The sequence below is a fragment of the Psammomys obesus genome, unplaced genomic scaffold, assembly GCF_907164565.1.
Source record: "Psammomys obesus unplaced genomic scaffold, mPsaObe1.curated_primary_1811, whole genome shotgun sequence".
NCBI classification, from domain to species: Eukaryota; Metazoa; Chordata; class Mammalia; order Rodentia; family Muridae; genus Psammomys; species Psammomys obesus.
In genome coordinates, this window is record NW_026596069.1 from 1,870,263 (window position 1) to 1,887,050 (window position 16,788).

A 16,788-nucleotide genomic window follows, 5' to 3' on the forward strand; every position below is an offset into this window, starting at 1 on the left:
GCAAGAGTCACAGATAATTGTGAGCTGCCTGATATGGGTGCTGGGAACTGAACTCAGGTCCTCTATATGAGCAGTACAAGCTCTTAACCTGAGCCATTTCTCTAGCTCCCTTTTTTTCCCCAGACATGGTAGCTCCTCTTAAAAAAGATTAAAAAAAAAAAAAAAAAGAAAGAAAGGAAGGAAGGAAGGAAGGAAGGAAGGAAGGAAGGAAGCCCAAACAAACAGTTAAAGGGCTGGAGAGATGGCTCAGAGGTTAGGCACACTGGCAGCCCTTCCAGAGGTCCCGAGTTCAATTCCCAGCAAATACATGGTGGCTCATACCATCAAAAATGAGATCTGGTGCCCTCTGCCCACTTCTGGCATTCAGGCATACATGCAGGCAGAACACTGTATAGATAACAAAGAAATCTTTAAAAAAAAAAAGAAAAGAAAACCCAGACATGGTAGCTCTTGCTGTCATAGAACTCTCTCTGTAGAGCAGGCTGGTCTTTACCTGCCAGCCTCTGCCTCCTGAGCACTAGAATTAAAGGTGTGCATCACCACCTGGATCAGCCTCCCTTGTTACTGATACACATTTGAACATCTTTACATTACCAGCTGCTGATATCACCTACATCCTCTGGTGTGTCACTCTGGACTTTGTTCTGAGACATGGTCTTACTATAGCCCAGCTGGCCTTACACTACCTACTTAGGCAGGCTCTGAACACCATCATCTCTTCACACAGTGTGGCATTACAGGCATATATACCAGCACACTCAGCTTTATTCTGCTTATACTTTTTCACATTGCTTTTTTTTTTTTCCATTTTTATACTTGTTCTGATTTTTGATGGATGGACTGTTCTATTTATTCATTTTGCTTTTACTATCTAGCTAAGAAGCATGGTCCCTAGATAATTCTAAGGGTATGTTCCTTGTTCATAGACCTTCAAAGAACCATCATTCTAGTTTTAAAGTTAGCAAGGGAGACATCACAAAATAAGTTTTGGAAAGACAATGCCACCTGGCAAAATAAACTCAGTTTAAACAGAAAATCGAGGGAGGGGGTGGTCAACCTCAGGATGTAAATAATATAAAATTTAAGAGCTGGAGAGATAGCCCTTAAATTTAGCAGTTAAGAGCACTTTGTGCTCTTTCAAAGGACCCAGGTTCAATTCCCAGCACCCATGACAGCTCACAACTGTCTGTAATGCCCTTTGCAAGGGATCTGACACCTTTACCCTAATGCACATAAAATAAAGATTAAAAAATTAAAAAAATAACAGAAAATCAATGTGAATTGACAAAGCAACTTATAATTAGATAACTAAAATACAACAAATACTATGGAATAAATAATATAGACGAGTTTTGAGTGTGGGGTGCGGCAGGGGCAGGTGCATCTCTGAATTTGAGGCCAGCTTGGAGTCTGGTCTACAGACAGCCAGGGCAACACAGTGAAACTCTGTCTCCAAAAACCCAAATACAGAAACAGAGAAAGAAGAGTTTTAAAGAGTGCTATCTATCAAACAGACTAATAAGAAAGATTTCCAGCAGCGCATGGTGGTACATTCCTTTAACTTCAGTGCTTGAGAGGTACGGGCAGGTGGGTCTCTGTGAGTTATAGGCCAGCCTGGTCTACAAAGAGAGTTCTAAGACAGCCTAGGCTACACAGAGAAACCCTGGGGGTGGGATGGGGAAGATGAATCCCAAGACATGGGAATAGAAGTAACTTGCCGATTGTAGGAGAACTGGGACAGAATGGGTTCACATATGATTTGTTTTTAAGTTGTTTGTTCTCTGGCATTTCATAGCTTGATTACTCTCTCCTCTCTCCCATCTTCTTTTATCTCCTGACCAGCCCTATCACACTCCTTCTCCCTAGCAGTTTGTTTTCCAGACTCATGATTTTTATTTTGTGACCCGTTTATTTTAACCAGAGCCAGCTGTGTGACCTCTGGATTGGCACAATCTAGCGGAGCCTGGTGAGGTCACCAGTGGTATACAACTGAAAGCAATGACTCGCCCCTCCTGGGTAGCAGGAAGCAGCTAAGAGAACTGTGACCCCTCTCCCACTAACCCTTTCTCTCTCCTACCTGGTGTTGAGGTGATGGAAGGGATTGAAGTGGAGCAGAGAGAAAAAGATGTAAGAAATGTAAATAAGGAAAGAAGTAGTTAGCCCTGAGGAGTACACGCCCCCTAGACCCCTCCTGTATCCACACCTGACTGCTGACTGGGCCTGTTCTGGTGGAAGTGCCGGGATCTGCAGGCCCTGTGAGTTCAGGATTGCACAAGCTTGGCTGGCTCTTGCCTGGCTCCATGCTATTTCACAACCCTTCTCCCTCTTCAGGCTTATATTCTTTCTGTCTGTCCCTTCTCCCACTATGTTCTCTGAGCCTCAGAGGGGGTGTTATAAATGTCTTGTTTGGGGTGAACATCATCATTTATTCTCAGCACTTTGTGCAGCCATGAATCTTACATTCCCTGCAGTTCATTGCAGAGAGGCTTCTCTAACTAGGGCTGAGAATAGTATTTATAGGTATAACATCTGATTTTTATCAGATGTTTCCTTTTATTAAATAAATGTTTTCACTAATTTATGTAATTTATTTTAAAGGGAAAAATTAACTTGGGATTAGGCATAAAAGAAAAACTTTTAATGGAGTGAAGAAACTGTAAGAAAGACCATTTACAGGTCAGGTGTGATGGTGCACGACTTTGATCCCAGCACTTAGGAGGCGGTAGCAGGTGGATCTCTATGAGTTCAAGGACAGCCTGCTCTAGAAAGCAAGTCCAGAATAGCCAGGGCTTTGTTACACGGAGAAAGTCTCTCGAGAAACCAAAAAAAAAAAAAAGAAAAGACCATTTACAAAGAAATAAGTTGGAAAAAAAAAAAAAAGTAAGAGTATACGAATGTAAAATATACTTGAGAAATCAGAGAGAAGAGGATGTGATAATGCCTGTCAGAAAGTAAAGGAAATAAAAGATTAATTACTTAGAGTCCTGACTCTAACTTTTCTATTTCTACATGTGAATTCTGTACAGTTTTACAAAACTGTAGGCTATGTGGACAGCTAAGGCGGGCGATAAAACATGTCTACATACTGCTACTTTTAAGTAAGTAACATTTTTTTCTTTATAGTTTCTTTCCATACCCATCTAACCCTGAGTATATTAAATATAAAGTAGGTGGGTGTAACAGTGATAATCTGAATAAAAGCTCAAAACATGTATAGCATTCTGAGGACCTGTGAAATTAGGTAAGGATTCAGACCCCAACTCCCCCATGTTTATACTTCAGCCTCTGAGCCTCACTTCCTTTGCCTATAAATAGAAACAATAAGGGCCTCAAAGGATTGCCTTGAGGATTAACACTGATTCCCTAAGCAAGCTTGTATTACTTACTAATCATAATATAAATTGGTATAAGCTTTAAAAAAGAAGTACTGGGCATGGTAGTATGTGTCCATAAGCCCTCTAGGTGCATCACTCTGGAAACTAAAGCAGTATTGTGAATTCCAGGCTCCATAAGGAGTTCCAGACCAGTTTAGGTTGAGACCCTGCTGCAAATAAAACAAGAACACTAAAAATGTAACTAAAAATCTTATATAAATAATTTGGTGATACTATTCCTTAATTATCCTAAATACAAGTAAGTCTACTCAGAACTTCTCACTGTCAAGACATGATGGTAGTACATGCCTGTACTCTCAGCATTTAGGGGTCTGAGGCAGGACAGAAAGCTCCCACAACCTGGAGCTACACAGACAACCTATCTCAAAAAAAGAAACAAAGAAACAAAGAGAGAAAGAAAGAAAATGATTTGTGAATATGGTTGAAGTCAACTATATACAAGAGAAAATATGACAAATTCATTATTTTATAGAAATAATGCATGCTGTTATTCTTAAATAAAAAAAAAATTAGGGACTGGAGAAATGGCTCAGTGATTGCTCTTCCAGAAGTCCTCAGTTTAAATCTCTGCAACCACATGGCGGCCCATACCCATCTAGAATGGGATCTGATGCCCTCTTGTCCTGCAGGCATATGTGCAAATAAGGCACTTGTTGTGGATACACATTTTTGTTTTGGTCCCAGGTGTGGGATGTGGGGCTGATTTAGATGGTCCACGGCTGCGGACTCTTTGCCTCATGCGGCCTCTGAGAGGAGCTCTTTGCCAGCTGCAGGTAGTTTAAATCTGAGGACTCTGGAGAGAGAATAAATGCCAGAGGCCAGAGAGTGGGAGCTCCAAGAAAGAACAAGGCGGCTGCTGCTTCCCCTTTGCTGCTGCTAGTTGCTGCTGTGAGACATGTTGGAGATCTCCTGAAATGAGGATTGGACTGCCTCCAAGGAACCCGAAGACCCTAACCAACAGGAAGCAGCTAAGAAAGAGAACTGTGACCCCTCTCCCACTAACCCTTTCTCTCTCCTACCTGGTGTTGGGGTGATGGAAGGGACTGGGGTGGAGCAGAGAGAAAAATATTTAAGAAATGTAAATAAACGTTTTAAAAACTAATGCCAACAGACCCTTATATATAAATAAATAAATCTTTAAAAAAAAGTTTAAACTCAGTTAACCTAAAAAGCTGAGCATGGTGGTGTACACCTTTAATCCTGGCATTCAGGAGGCAGAGGCCATCCTGGTCTACAAAGGGAGTCCAGGACAGCCAGATCTACACAGAGAAACCCTGTCTCCAAAATACAATTTCAAAGTTCATACTACATTATTGATAAAGCCATAACATTTGAAACTGAAACAATATGCATAGTTAAATTACCCAGCCAAGAATCTATATATTTGTAAAATATCTTCTGTCTCTATTTTTAAGGCATGGATTCATATAGCCCTGAATGGCCTTCAACTAGATCTGCAGCTAAGAATGACTTTAAATACCTGGTCCTCACCCTGGTGCTGGGATTATAGTAATATGCCACAACTATGTGGAGTTGGAGATGGTGTCTACATCCCTAGCCCCAGATAGTTCTCCTGGAAGTGAAGTCAACATGGATACTGAATTCACTGCAGTGAAATCTGGACTGCACTTGATTCTTTTGCCGAAGTCATAAAGAACACACCATCACACCCAGTTATCTTTTTTTCTTGTTTTGTTTTTTTGTTTGTTTTTCTTTTCTTTTCTTTATTTTTGTTTTGTTTTTGGAGATAAGGTCTCAATTAAGTTATGCAGCCTTGGCTGGCCTTAAAACTCAGAAGTCCACCTTCTTCTGCCTATCTTAATTATCTTTTTAAATACCATCACATTGCCTGGGCTAGTTCCGAAACAAACAAACAAACAAACAAACAAACAAACAAACAAAGCTGGGTGTGATAGTGCACACCTTTAATCCACACAGGCTGGAAGGCAAAGGCAGGTGGATTTCCGAGAGGTCTAGGCCAGCCTGTCTATATAGAGGTTCAGCCAGTCAAGGCTACATACAGAGATTGTGTCTCAAAACAAGAAAAGAAAAAAAAAAAAGGTAAAAATATAAAAGCTAAAAACATAAAAATAAATAAAATAAAAAGAAAATTTTCAGCCCAAGGTGGGCATACAGGTGCATACCTGCAATCCTAACAATCAGGAAGCTGAGGTGGGAAGATCATTTAGGCTTCACCGGGGCTATATATCAAGGCTATCTCAAAAAGGGAGCAGTAATAAAGCAATGGAGGACAGAAAGCACTAGGGAAGCAGAGGACCACAAAATGAAGGCTGCTTGCTATAAATATCTCTGGGCCACACCCAATTTTCCTTGTCTAATTCTTCCCAAGGCAGAGATCCTTACTGAGCAGATGAGAAGATTCTCATCTCTCTAGGTACATCCTCCACTGTAAATTAAGAACCTTGCATGTAGATCTCCAAGCGAGTCTCCAGAGAACATGGTTGGTGAGTCAGTCCCCTAGAGCCCGTCACCCATGAAGTCTCTAAAGCTTCGGAGCTGACGCTCTTGGAAAACTCAGACCATAGCACCTGAGTCACTACTGCACAACTGGGGAGGGATGTACTCTACTCATCTGGAGGACAGGGTCAAAAATACTTTAGCAGTGGGCATGATGGGTTTCGGAGGGCTTAAGAATCACCAACCTATCAAAGGCAAAGAAAAACTGAGGAGTAACAGGTGTTAAGGGTCCCTCGGGCCTTAAAGCAGGAAAGCCTACAAGCACCCACCCACCACAGCTGTTGTTAAAATAACCAACAACCGAAAACATTTCTTATCTCTCATTTTGGGTCTATTTGTGAAGGGGAAACTAAATCCCTCGAAACAAGCTAGCAGAACACACAGCTTCATACAAGCGGTTGGCAGGTGAGGAGTTAGTGACAGGAATCCCTGATAAACAAATGGGCAATTAAGAAGAAAGCTCTAGCTTGGAGTGGTAGCATAGCACCAGGCCAAGGCTGGACTGGTCTACGCAGTTGCAGACCAGTCAAGGCTCTGACTTTAAAAATAAAACCTAGCCAGGCATGGGTAGGCAGAAGCAGGTCAACTCCAGATCAGTCAAGACTTCATAGTAAGCCCGTCTCAAAACAAACTACAACAAAGTCCCAAACCAAACAACTGCCAAAGAGGAAGGGAGACTGAGTGTGTAATACAGGAAGATGAAATAGCTGCTGTATAGTGTTAATGTTAGTGTGATGAGGCCCGGCATGCTGCACAACTGTGAAACAAGGGGAATGCAGAGGCAGAGCACCCTGGCACACTGCAGCTCACACTGGCCTCGACTTCTCTCTTCCCAGTCCTCTGCTGGAATTACAGCAACTCACCACACCAAGCAAAAGAAATGCATTTTAAAAACAGAAGGTAAGCGTCGTCGCGCTTTTCCTAATCCCAGAACTCAGAGGCAAGTGGATCTCTGTGAACTCTACACTAGCATGGTCTACACATCAAGTTTCTGGTCTACACAATCAAGTAACATACTGAGACCTTGCCTTTAAAAAAAAAAGTAGGTCTGAAGTTAAGGTTATGGTGTTCTTAGAAGAGATCCAATTAAGCAGTATATGCTCTCATCAGATGAGCACAATCTCATTGCTTTTAAAGTCTTCTAAAATGCTGGGAATAAGAGGCATGCATGGCATCACGTGCCAGTTTTTTGTTTTGTTTTTTTGAGAATGGGTTTCTCTGTGTAGCCCTGGCTGTTCTGGGCTTGCTTTGAAGACCAGAGACCCATCTGCCTCTGCCTCTCCGAGCACTGGGATTAACGGTGTTCCCCATTGTGCCAGGCTCACCATGCCCAGTTTATCTAAAACTGAAAACTAAGTGTAGTGACTCACACCTGAATTTCCAACACTTGCAAGGCCAAAGCTGGTGTTGTATCTTTGAGTTCAAGACCAGCTTGATCTACATATAAGTTCCAGATCAGGGATCTATAGGGAGACCCTGCATGAAAAAGAAAAAATTTGGGGTGGGGCAGATATATACACTTTCATTCCTTATAGAAGACTGCCAGATAGAAGTCACATGGTACTAGTCAGACAGATCAGAATGATGCTACAATTATTATATATCTCAAATCATGGCAAAGGAAGTATTTTTAGAGCCATTCTTAGCCTGAAACAGCAATGAAAGATTAAAAGTTAAAACATTAAGGCAGGTACACATTTATTTATTCATTCATTTAGAGACAGGGTTTCTCTGTGCAGCTTGGCTGTCCTGGACTCTTTGTAGACCAGGCTGGCCTCAAACTCACAGAGATCTGCCTGCCTCTGTCTCCCAGAGTGCTGGGATTACAGGCTTGGGCCACCACACTGCCTGCAGATGCACTTTAATCCTTTTTGCAAGTCTGGAAAACTGAACAGCTGTGGTAGCTAGAACAAGGCTTTGCTACACTTTTAGCACCATTTAATTCTACCATGCTGCAACAACAACAAAACCTTTAGTTAATAAAATTGGTGGTGCCACAATTGATTAGCCAGTAGAAAAAAAGAAAGGATAGATTAGATCACCTACATTATATCCAATGAAAAAATTATCAGGTAAATAGAAGACCCAAAGATTAAAGGGAGCAGAGAGTGCTGGAGAAGGCCCTGAATACTAACTAGCACTTGAGCTCACCAGCCTGGTCTACACAATGAGTTCCAAACACATCATGGACACATATATAGTGAAAATGTTTCAAAAATTAAAAAGGAAAAAAAAGAGACTAAAAAAATATAATATAAAAATAGAAAGTCTTAAGGCATAGAAAGTTCTTTCCGAGAGAGAGAGAGAGAGAGAGAGAGAGAGAGAGAGAGACAGACAGACAGCCAGACAGCCAGAGACAGAGAGTCTGAACCAAGAAGTGACATCTTTAATCCCAGCACTCTCTTGGGAGACAGAGGCAGGATCTCTGAGTTCAAGGCCAGCCTGGTCTACAGAATGATATCCAGGACAGCCAGGACCACACAGAGAAACCCTGTATCAAAAAACCAAAAAGAGTGATTACAATATCCTACAGGAGCAATAAGAGTTAACAACAATATAAAGAACTCAAAATGAAGAAAAAACAGCTCATTTATCAAGTGAGCAAATGATGCATAAATAGGGAGGAAAAAGAGGGAGGGACTATATCTGGAAGACCAACAGTCATGAAAATGTTATTTCTAACCTCCTAGACTGGCAACAGTAAAAGACTGAGGACATCAATTGACAGTAAAGATGAAGGAAAACAAGAAGTACAGCACTGTTGGTGACTGGAAAACGTCCACACATTACTTAATGAAATAAAAGTACACACAGCCAACCTGACAATCTCAGTCTTGGATGCCTAAAATACAAAAATGAAACCTGATCACAAACAAACAAAACACAAGTGTACTAAGGACAGATTAGTATATTCAGTGCCCCAAGGGGGGGAAGACACTTGAATGCAGGTGTTCACCAAGAGAAAAAAATAAATTACTAAATAATGGTACCCCCATTCCATGAACTATGAAGTAGTTACAAAAATGGTGACAACCCAGGAGGGATGCTCAGTGGTACTGTACTCACTCGTACATGGAAGGCCCTGGGAGGGTTGGGGAGAATTGGGAAGTGTTTACAATATATACAGCTGTTGATGTCCACAGTATAGCTAACATTCAACTAGGAATGCAGGGCTGGAGAGATGGCTTAGTGGTTAGGAGCACTGGGTGCTCTTGCAGAGGACCCAGGTTCTGTTCCCACTATTCACATGGTGGCCCACAGCTGTCTGTAACTCAGTTCCAGGGGGGTCACACACCCTCTTCTGACCTTCTTCAGGCACCAGGCATGCACAAGCTTCGTTTACAGGCATGCAGGCAAAGACACTCATGTCCAGAAAATAAGGGTTTTTTTGTCTGTCTGTTCTTAAGGGCAGGTGGCAGATACTGCGTAGTAAGAAAGCATTGTTTAAAAAGGAGCAAATCTTTGCAGAGAAGAATTTCACAGGTGCACATCCCCCACCATGCCACCACCAGTTTCTCCAGTGTGAGAATTGAACTCAGGGCCTCATGCATGCTAGACAGACACCAACAATGGTGTTCCAGTCCTACCTCTGTTTTCATATATGTGTGTGTGTGTGTGTGTATACATATATATATGTATATATATATATAGTAGACGCCATTTTTTACAGGAAAAAAATCCTATTCTTCCTTGGTAAATTGAAGCTGGCAGGGTAAAAATGGTTGTGCTCTCCTGTCTATAGCTCTGACATTCCATAAATAGTTTTACTTACAACCCAGAGAAAAATCCACGATATTTTTATTTGTGTGTCTACTGTCCCTATGTATGGAATGGTCTCAAGGACTCTGGGGCTTACATGGACCAATAGTGACTTAAGAATTCAGACATGTACAACTAGATTAGTAAATAAGATAAATGCAAAAATCCAATAATCTTGCCACATTTTTTTTCAACATAAGAGAGTTATTTTGAATGACAAGGCAACTATTCCAAGAGAAGCAGAGAAAAACTGGGTTTTGTATCAAGCTAAAAAAATATCAGTAGTTGCTTGTCAAAGAGAAGTTCACTGGCAAGACACCCACTCTTAGGACCCTCATCAACAAAATTCCCAAGAAACAGAGTATTTTCATTTTGTTTTTCACATCACAGCTTAAGGCAGCATATGAGATTGGTAATGAAATCAAAACAGGTTCATTAAATGGATCACTCATATACTCTTAAATATTTCTGGGTCAAAAAGTACTTAGAAAGAGGATATTAATGGAGCCTAAAATTGAGAAATGTGTTTTCAATCACTTCAGAAACTCATTCATCCAACCCTCAATTACTCATCTTTAACAGGGGGCGCCCTGCTATGCATTACTTTAAAACTAAGCACGCCTGAAAACCTCTTACACATAACTGAAAGAAAATCTGCCCAATCACAGGCCAGCTGCTGGCAAACTCCACCCTTGAGTACAGGAAGAACACTTTTGATTGGAAGATACTTGTGTTTACTACAATGTGTGGTGCAAATTGGAAAGGTCCACATGCCGAGTCCAAAGGCATTCTCGTCAATGAAAAAGGAAAACAAAACGGCAAGTTCCAGTCCCTCGATAGTCACTGTCATTAACAGAACCTCAATGTAAAAGCAATTCAGAACAGTTCTGCAAGACAGTTTTGTTCTGACTTTTTCTAACATAAGTTCAAGACAGGCACAAATATATCCTCCAAACCTAAAGTTCCTTTGCTTCCATAGTCACACTGTATCATTCCAGAGCTCAACACAGTTAACAACACCTTCCTTTTTTCCAAGATAACTGGAAAACCCACTTCCACTGGCCACGCGGTAAAGTTATTAAGTATTTAGCCCTAGTAGGTGTCCAGCAATCAGTGTACTCCAAAAACCTCCGCCCTCTGGGAAGACCAACAACAACAATGGGAATGGGTAGCCATTTCAGGTCAGAGCTCATCAGCTCAATTCATCTGAAAGAGGAAATGTGGAAACAACTATTCAAAGAATTGAGAAGTAAAACCCAATCTGGAAGCCTGGAATGACAATGCCTGAGTATACACACAGGGGTGAGTCTTAGGTAAGCTTAGCTTCAAAGGGTGAATTAGTGAATCTGAGACACAAAAGTCTCTAACGAAGCCACACTTCCATTCAAAGGGAGAGTAATTTAGAGTCAAATTCCCATCTTATTCACCTTCCGGAGACCCTAACATTTGCGGTATCTTTTTATAAATTCACTCCACTAAAGCTTCATAAATACCCTAACAAGCCTTCTTTCTACACCCTTCAGAATGATCATGGGAAGTCAACTGAGGCAGGAGAGGTAAAGGTTGAGCCAGGAACAAGTCATAAAACAAAAAGACCTCAAATATTGCCTATCAGAGAGCTAGAAGGAAACCAGCACTGGTCTGCTACATTATCCTACATCTCACAAAATACATTCCTGTTTGAATAAAGTGTCTATGGAATCAAGTTCATCAAGAATATTCACTTTCGGTTTATCGATCAATATAGATAACTCCAAAACACCCTTCCCGCCCCATTTATCATCGCTTTATCTCTCTCACCAGAGAAGCTAGGGCCGCTACCAGAAGGCGGAACTAAAGGGACTCGACAAAACTCAAAGGTAGCATTTTGCCGCCACCTTAACAAAAATACAGAAGCTCACGGTCTCGAACGCTAGCTAACTTCTCACCGAACAACCTTCACCATAAAACACACCGAGGCAAGTGGCCGAACCCTAATACAAAGTTTCAAAGCAAAACCCCTCTCAAGGTTAGGGGGGCAGCCGAGTTAGAAGCAAAAAGCACCACCCAGTAGCCTCCTTCGGCTCCTACCACAGACCTCAAACTTGGCAAAAAGCTGCCGATTTACAGCAGCTCCTGTCACCTACAAGCGCCAAAAGATGGGCGTTCGAATGAGACCACGGACCTGGCCATTCTGGGGACCGCCAGGCCGAGCACCGCTCAAACAAGGAGGAAGTAAGTGCCAGATTAAAAAAAAAAAAAAAAAAAAAAGCCCGAGCAGCTCCAAGCTCCAAGTGCAGCCTCGGTGCCTGCAGTCGCTGCCCACATTCCGGCCGCACTCCGGGCTCCGGGAGAAAGGGAGCCCGGAGCGAGTCCCCCGAGACGGCCTCCGAGCCGAATTCTGCGGGACCCGGGGAGCCGGGGTTCGGGAGCCCGCTCCGAGGGCGTGGAGGGGGGGCGCGGAGCAGGGTCGCCCAGGAGGCGGGGCCTGCCGGCTAGAGGCAGCGGCGGCGGCTCCTCGCGCCCCGGCCGCCCCCCAGGAGAAACTGGGGCGCGCACCCCGACGCGGAAGCTACGCCGGCCGGAGCCCGAGCGCCCGGGCAGCGAGGTGCCGGCGGGGGGCGCTCAGGAGAGACCGGGGCGCGGAACTGGGTCACCCCCGCCCCGCCGCCCCCTCACAAAGGCCCCCGGGGAGGCCGCCCACAGGCCCCGCAGCCCCGGCCTCGCGTGCCCGCCTCGGCCGCCACTCACCGCTAGGTCCTGGGGCACCGCCCCGCTCATGGCCCGCACCGTGCCGGCCCGCCAGGCTCGAGTGCGCAGCGCAGGCCCAGGATCTCCGCTCACCGCCGCCGCCGTGGGGGCCGAGGCCGAAGCTGAGGCCGTAGGGTCGGCGAACAGAAGCAACAGCCGCTTGCCCACCGGGGAGGCCGCCGCGTCCGCCATCGCCAGGGCCGGCCGGACCCGCGCTCCCGCCCGCCCGCCGCCTCCCACCACCTCCGCCGCCAAGCGCCCGATCCACCCGCAAGGCCTCCCTCCGCACCACCCGCGGCCGCCGCTCCCCCCCACCCCCCCAACAGCCACCACCAACCACCGGCGCCGCACAGCGCCCCCCGTGGCCGGGAGCGGAGGCACAGCCAGGGCCGCGCACAGCGCCCCCAGCGCTCCGGAGCCGGGCAGCAGCTCTCAGCCCCTCGCAGCGCTCCGCCCCAACCTCCCCGGGGCCTGCAGTGCCCCCTGCGGCCGGGAGGGGAATTGCAAATTTGGCTGGGGGGCGGGGAGGTGGGCGGGTCCTTTTCCCCCTCTCCCCCAATAGTACCATTTCAGGTGTTGAGGAGCTTAAGCTTACTCTCCTCAGACAACACCGAAGACTTTTAAGAGGGTAGGGAGGTGAGACAAGGTACTTAGATGTTTTTTTTTTGACCTACGACTATTTACCCCAATTAACAATTTACTCCCAGTTGGCCGGTACGTGACAGGTTCCTTTCCCATTGGCCAATGAGTAACATCCATTGGGTGTGCTTATGGTGATTTCCATTGCTAAAGACCAATGGGCTTTTAACATCTTAGTGTTCTGCCTTGAACCCGTTGAGCTTCTTCCCTTTTCTAATGGGCCAGTGTTACTGTTTTTTTTGAAAAATTTAGCCACCTATCTGTCTTGCATCATTTCTACCAAAATTAGCTACTGAAGGTTTTTCCTCCCAATATGAAGCTATAATCACTGCCCCAGTATCTAATATTAGTTTTCTTTTCTTTTTTTTTCGAGACAGGGTTTCTCTGTGTAACCTTGGCTATCCTGGCCTGACTTTGTAGACCAGGCTGGCTTTGAACTCCTATCGATCTGCCCGCCTCTGCCTTCTGAGTGGTGGGAATAAAGCTGTGCACCACCACGCCCGGCCTAGCGCTGATTTTCAACAGCACCAGTGACCACTATATTTAAACTTGGGGATGGGGTGGGCAAAGGAGAAATTAATCCAACAAAAGAGGTACTTTTTCGTTTATGCCAGGAAATTTCCAAAGTGTTGAGTGTAGAGGAATTCTAATCCAGAAAACATGGCTGCTGTTGCAAAGGATCACATCTGTAGACCTAGTCTATGTGATCCAGCTGGAATGCAGATGTGCTACACACCTTTAATCACTGTGGCTGGAATAAAGACACACCCTTAGGATGTACCTTTAATCCCAAACAGTAAAGGTAAAGTTAAGTTTGCAGTAGGAAGCACTGGATGTTGGAAAGTGATGTCTAAATGAGGGAAAAGATAAAGTGACAAATCAGAGAACAGAATGGGCTACAGATAGGAGACTCTCACCAGAAGAGATAGGAAAAAAGAAGCCAGCACAGAGGGAGAGAAAGGAGACAAGCAAGTTTTACCAGGACAATTGTACAGAGACAGGTTGCAGAGATAAAAAAGATAGGCACAGGTGAAGACACAACAAACTAGAGAATGAGAAGGGGCCAAAAGATTAGAACATGTTGCCAAAGTTAGTAAGGTCAAACAGAGCAATTCAGTCAGAACCTGAGAGAAGCCAGTTTGAATCAGTCAGCTTGGAGAGGCATTTTGAGTCAGATAGTTGAGTTGAACCAGCCAGCCAGAGTTCAGAAAGAACTGAAAAGGATGAGCTTATTCAGCAGTAAATCTCAGAGGCTGAAAACATTTAGGCCTAGATGAGACTGCATGGAGGCTAGACAGGACTAGGCCTAGGTTAGCAGATGGAGGCAGTAAGCCTATGAGCAGGTCATTACATCAAATAAAATATACTTTTAACAGCTGAGGCCACTACACTGAATAAAACAATCCCTGTCATAAAATTTACATTTCTTTCCTATAAGAGACTTCAGCAATGAAACTGTTTAACACATCTGACCTAACAGAAAATTAACAGAAAAACAGAACCATGAAATTGGGGATATAGTGGAGAGAATATTCACCTGTGTACAAGATTTTCCCCCCAGTACCACACACATGCACATGCGTGCACACACACACACACAAAACCTTTAAAAACCAACTATAAAACTAAAAGTAAAAAACAAACAAAACAAAGGGCAATGGCAATGGCATTTCAGTTAACCCCTCCTTTGTTTCCAGGGCAGGTGGCAACTTCTACTCTCTAGAGTATAATTTCATCCAAAGGTTCCTGCTCCGGGGAGCCTGGCCAATCCTGCTCTGCACACTTCATTGGTATTCCAAGATGAGAACCACATATTTGACTCAGGAAAGTAGGACATAAGCGAAGCAACTTGAGTCTTCCTGCAGCCTGGTAAAGAAAGGCTAAACTTATGGGCAGAGGCCCTTACATGGCTCTCTAAGCTGTAGTTCATCCATACACATTAGAAAAATGTTAACATAAGAAGGGTGGAATAGGAAAGTCAAGACTTAAGCAACACTTTTTTCAGGAAACAGCAGAAGCCATTAGGGAACATGTCCTTTTCTAGGACAAAGGAGTTTTGCTGTTAGCATAATTTTGCAAACAAGATTTTTAAGATGGAGAAGTTACCCAGGTCTTTGGCATCTGAATTCTGATGACTAAATCTCCATCTCTCCAACATATTAGCATATGAAAACTTTTAATTTTTATTATTAGTTACATTTTATTAACTTTGAAAACTCTTATAGAGATTCCTTTCTGTCTTCTCCCACCATCCAAAGCGTATGAATCAACCCCGTCAAGTTTCTAACTATACTGTACCATGAAGCATATCTCAGGGAACTGGAATGTATGAGTACTTGACTTTAACCAGCTGGAAAAAAAAGAGTGTTATCAGGAAAGAGACACATAAATCAGGAAACCGGGACCAAGCCAATACTGACAGAATCCCAGGCAACAGGGTCTGATCATAGAAGGGTCTAGCAACCAGGTACTGCCCTTCTGGAATGGCCTGACCATGCCTTAAAGGGACTAGCAAGTTAGGTGGACTTCTTTCTTCCCCTCTCTCTCTCTGTGTATGTGTGTGCGCTTAAAAGAAAAAGACACTATAGTACACAAGGTTGCTTGGGAAAATGGATTATTCTAATAAAACTTTATTTTTTCAAACACAGCCACAGAGGCAGAACCTCATGTTTAAACACACACAAACTTATGGATTTTTTAATATAAAACAAAGTTTACGAAAAATTTTTTTCCACATTTTGTTTCTGTAATCCCATTAGCACAGGGACTTTGGCAGCAGGTGGGATGAGGGGCAGCAGGGGCTGCCATTGGGCAGTCACCGGGCACAGGAGGAGAGCATCAGCCTGGGAGCGGCTTCACTCACACACGCAGTAATACTCACCTACTGGCCAGCCACACTACACACGCAGCACAGATGCAGACGTCTACACAGCAGCAGCCACAAGCCCCGGAGGTGTGCTCCACTCTGGGTAAGCCCAATATGTGAAAACCCAAATCATGAGACTGGCTAAAGTAGAGGGAGGTTGCTTTACAAAAGAAGCAATCAGAGGCTGCTTTTAAATGGTCAGCAGTCCAAATGCATTAAAAAATAGCGTTTGCTTTACACAGAACTGTTGGAACAGATCTATTGTGTAAAGCAAATGATTCACGTCTTGAAAAGGCTTGTTCCAGGGCCAGAGGCATTTAAACTGGGAAGCAAGATGATAGTTCTGCCTAGTTTAACATTCCAGACTTAAAGTAATGGAATCAAAATATGACAATTGTAGGCCTCCTTTCCTAAGGGTAGTGACCTAAAGGCTTCAGGAAAGCCAGGGTGGAGGCAGAATCCCTGCCTTCACTTAAACTTAGGGCTCACAGAGAGACCCCATTGGCATTGCCAGTGACCTACTGGAGGCTGGCACTGCCATCTGCAGCAGAGAGCCCAGGGATGAGGATGCCCCAGGTGGAAAAGAAGCTGGCACCAGGGAAATTATGGACCAAAGAGAGAGACCAGGGAAAGATGAAACCTAGGATAACTCCTGGGCTCAGTTTCCCTGGATTCTCAAGAGAGCCTCTCTTAGGCCCTTAGAGACTGGTAGCCCAGTGGTAATATGTGGTAACTAGCCAGGAGATAGGGAGGAGCCCTGGAAGGGTAGAACCTCTGAGGGCCATAGGCTCAAGAAAACATGGCTACCTCCCCTGAAGTAGAGGCAAAGAGTCTGAAGCCTCAATAGTATTCCTATTAATATGTGGGAGACATTAAACATCAGGCTTAATCCCACAAGGAAGAAAGAACATGACCTTGGTT

The 16,788-nt window shown here is 44.1% G+C and overlaps 1 protein-coding gene across 1 annotated transcript in view; it reads right to left on the reverse strand.

The window, feature by feature from the left end:
- Kdm3b (lysine demethylase 3B) overlaps positions 1–12,629 on the reverse strand; it is a 62,258-nt gene extending 49,629 nt beyond the window's left edge. Inside the window, exon 1 of the mRNA XM_055625801.1 lies at positions 12,363–12,629. Within this exon, the coding sequence (XP_055481776.1) occupies positions 12,363–12,554 (192 nt within the window). The 5' untranslated portion in view covers positions 12,555–12,629. The remainder of the gene's footprint in view (positions 1–12,362) is intronic.
- Between the last annotated feature and the right edge of the window lie 4,159 nt (positions 12,630–16,788).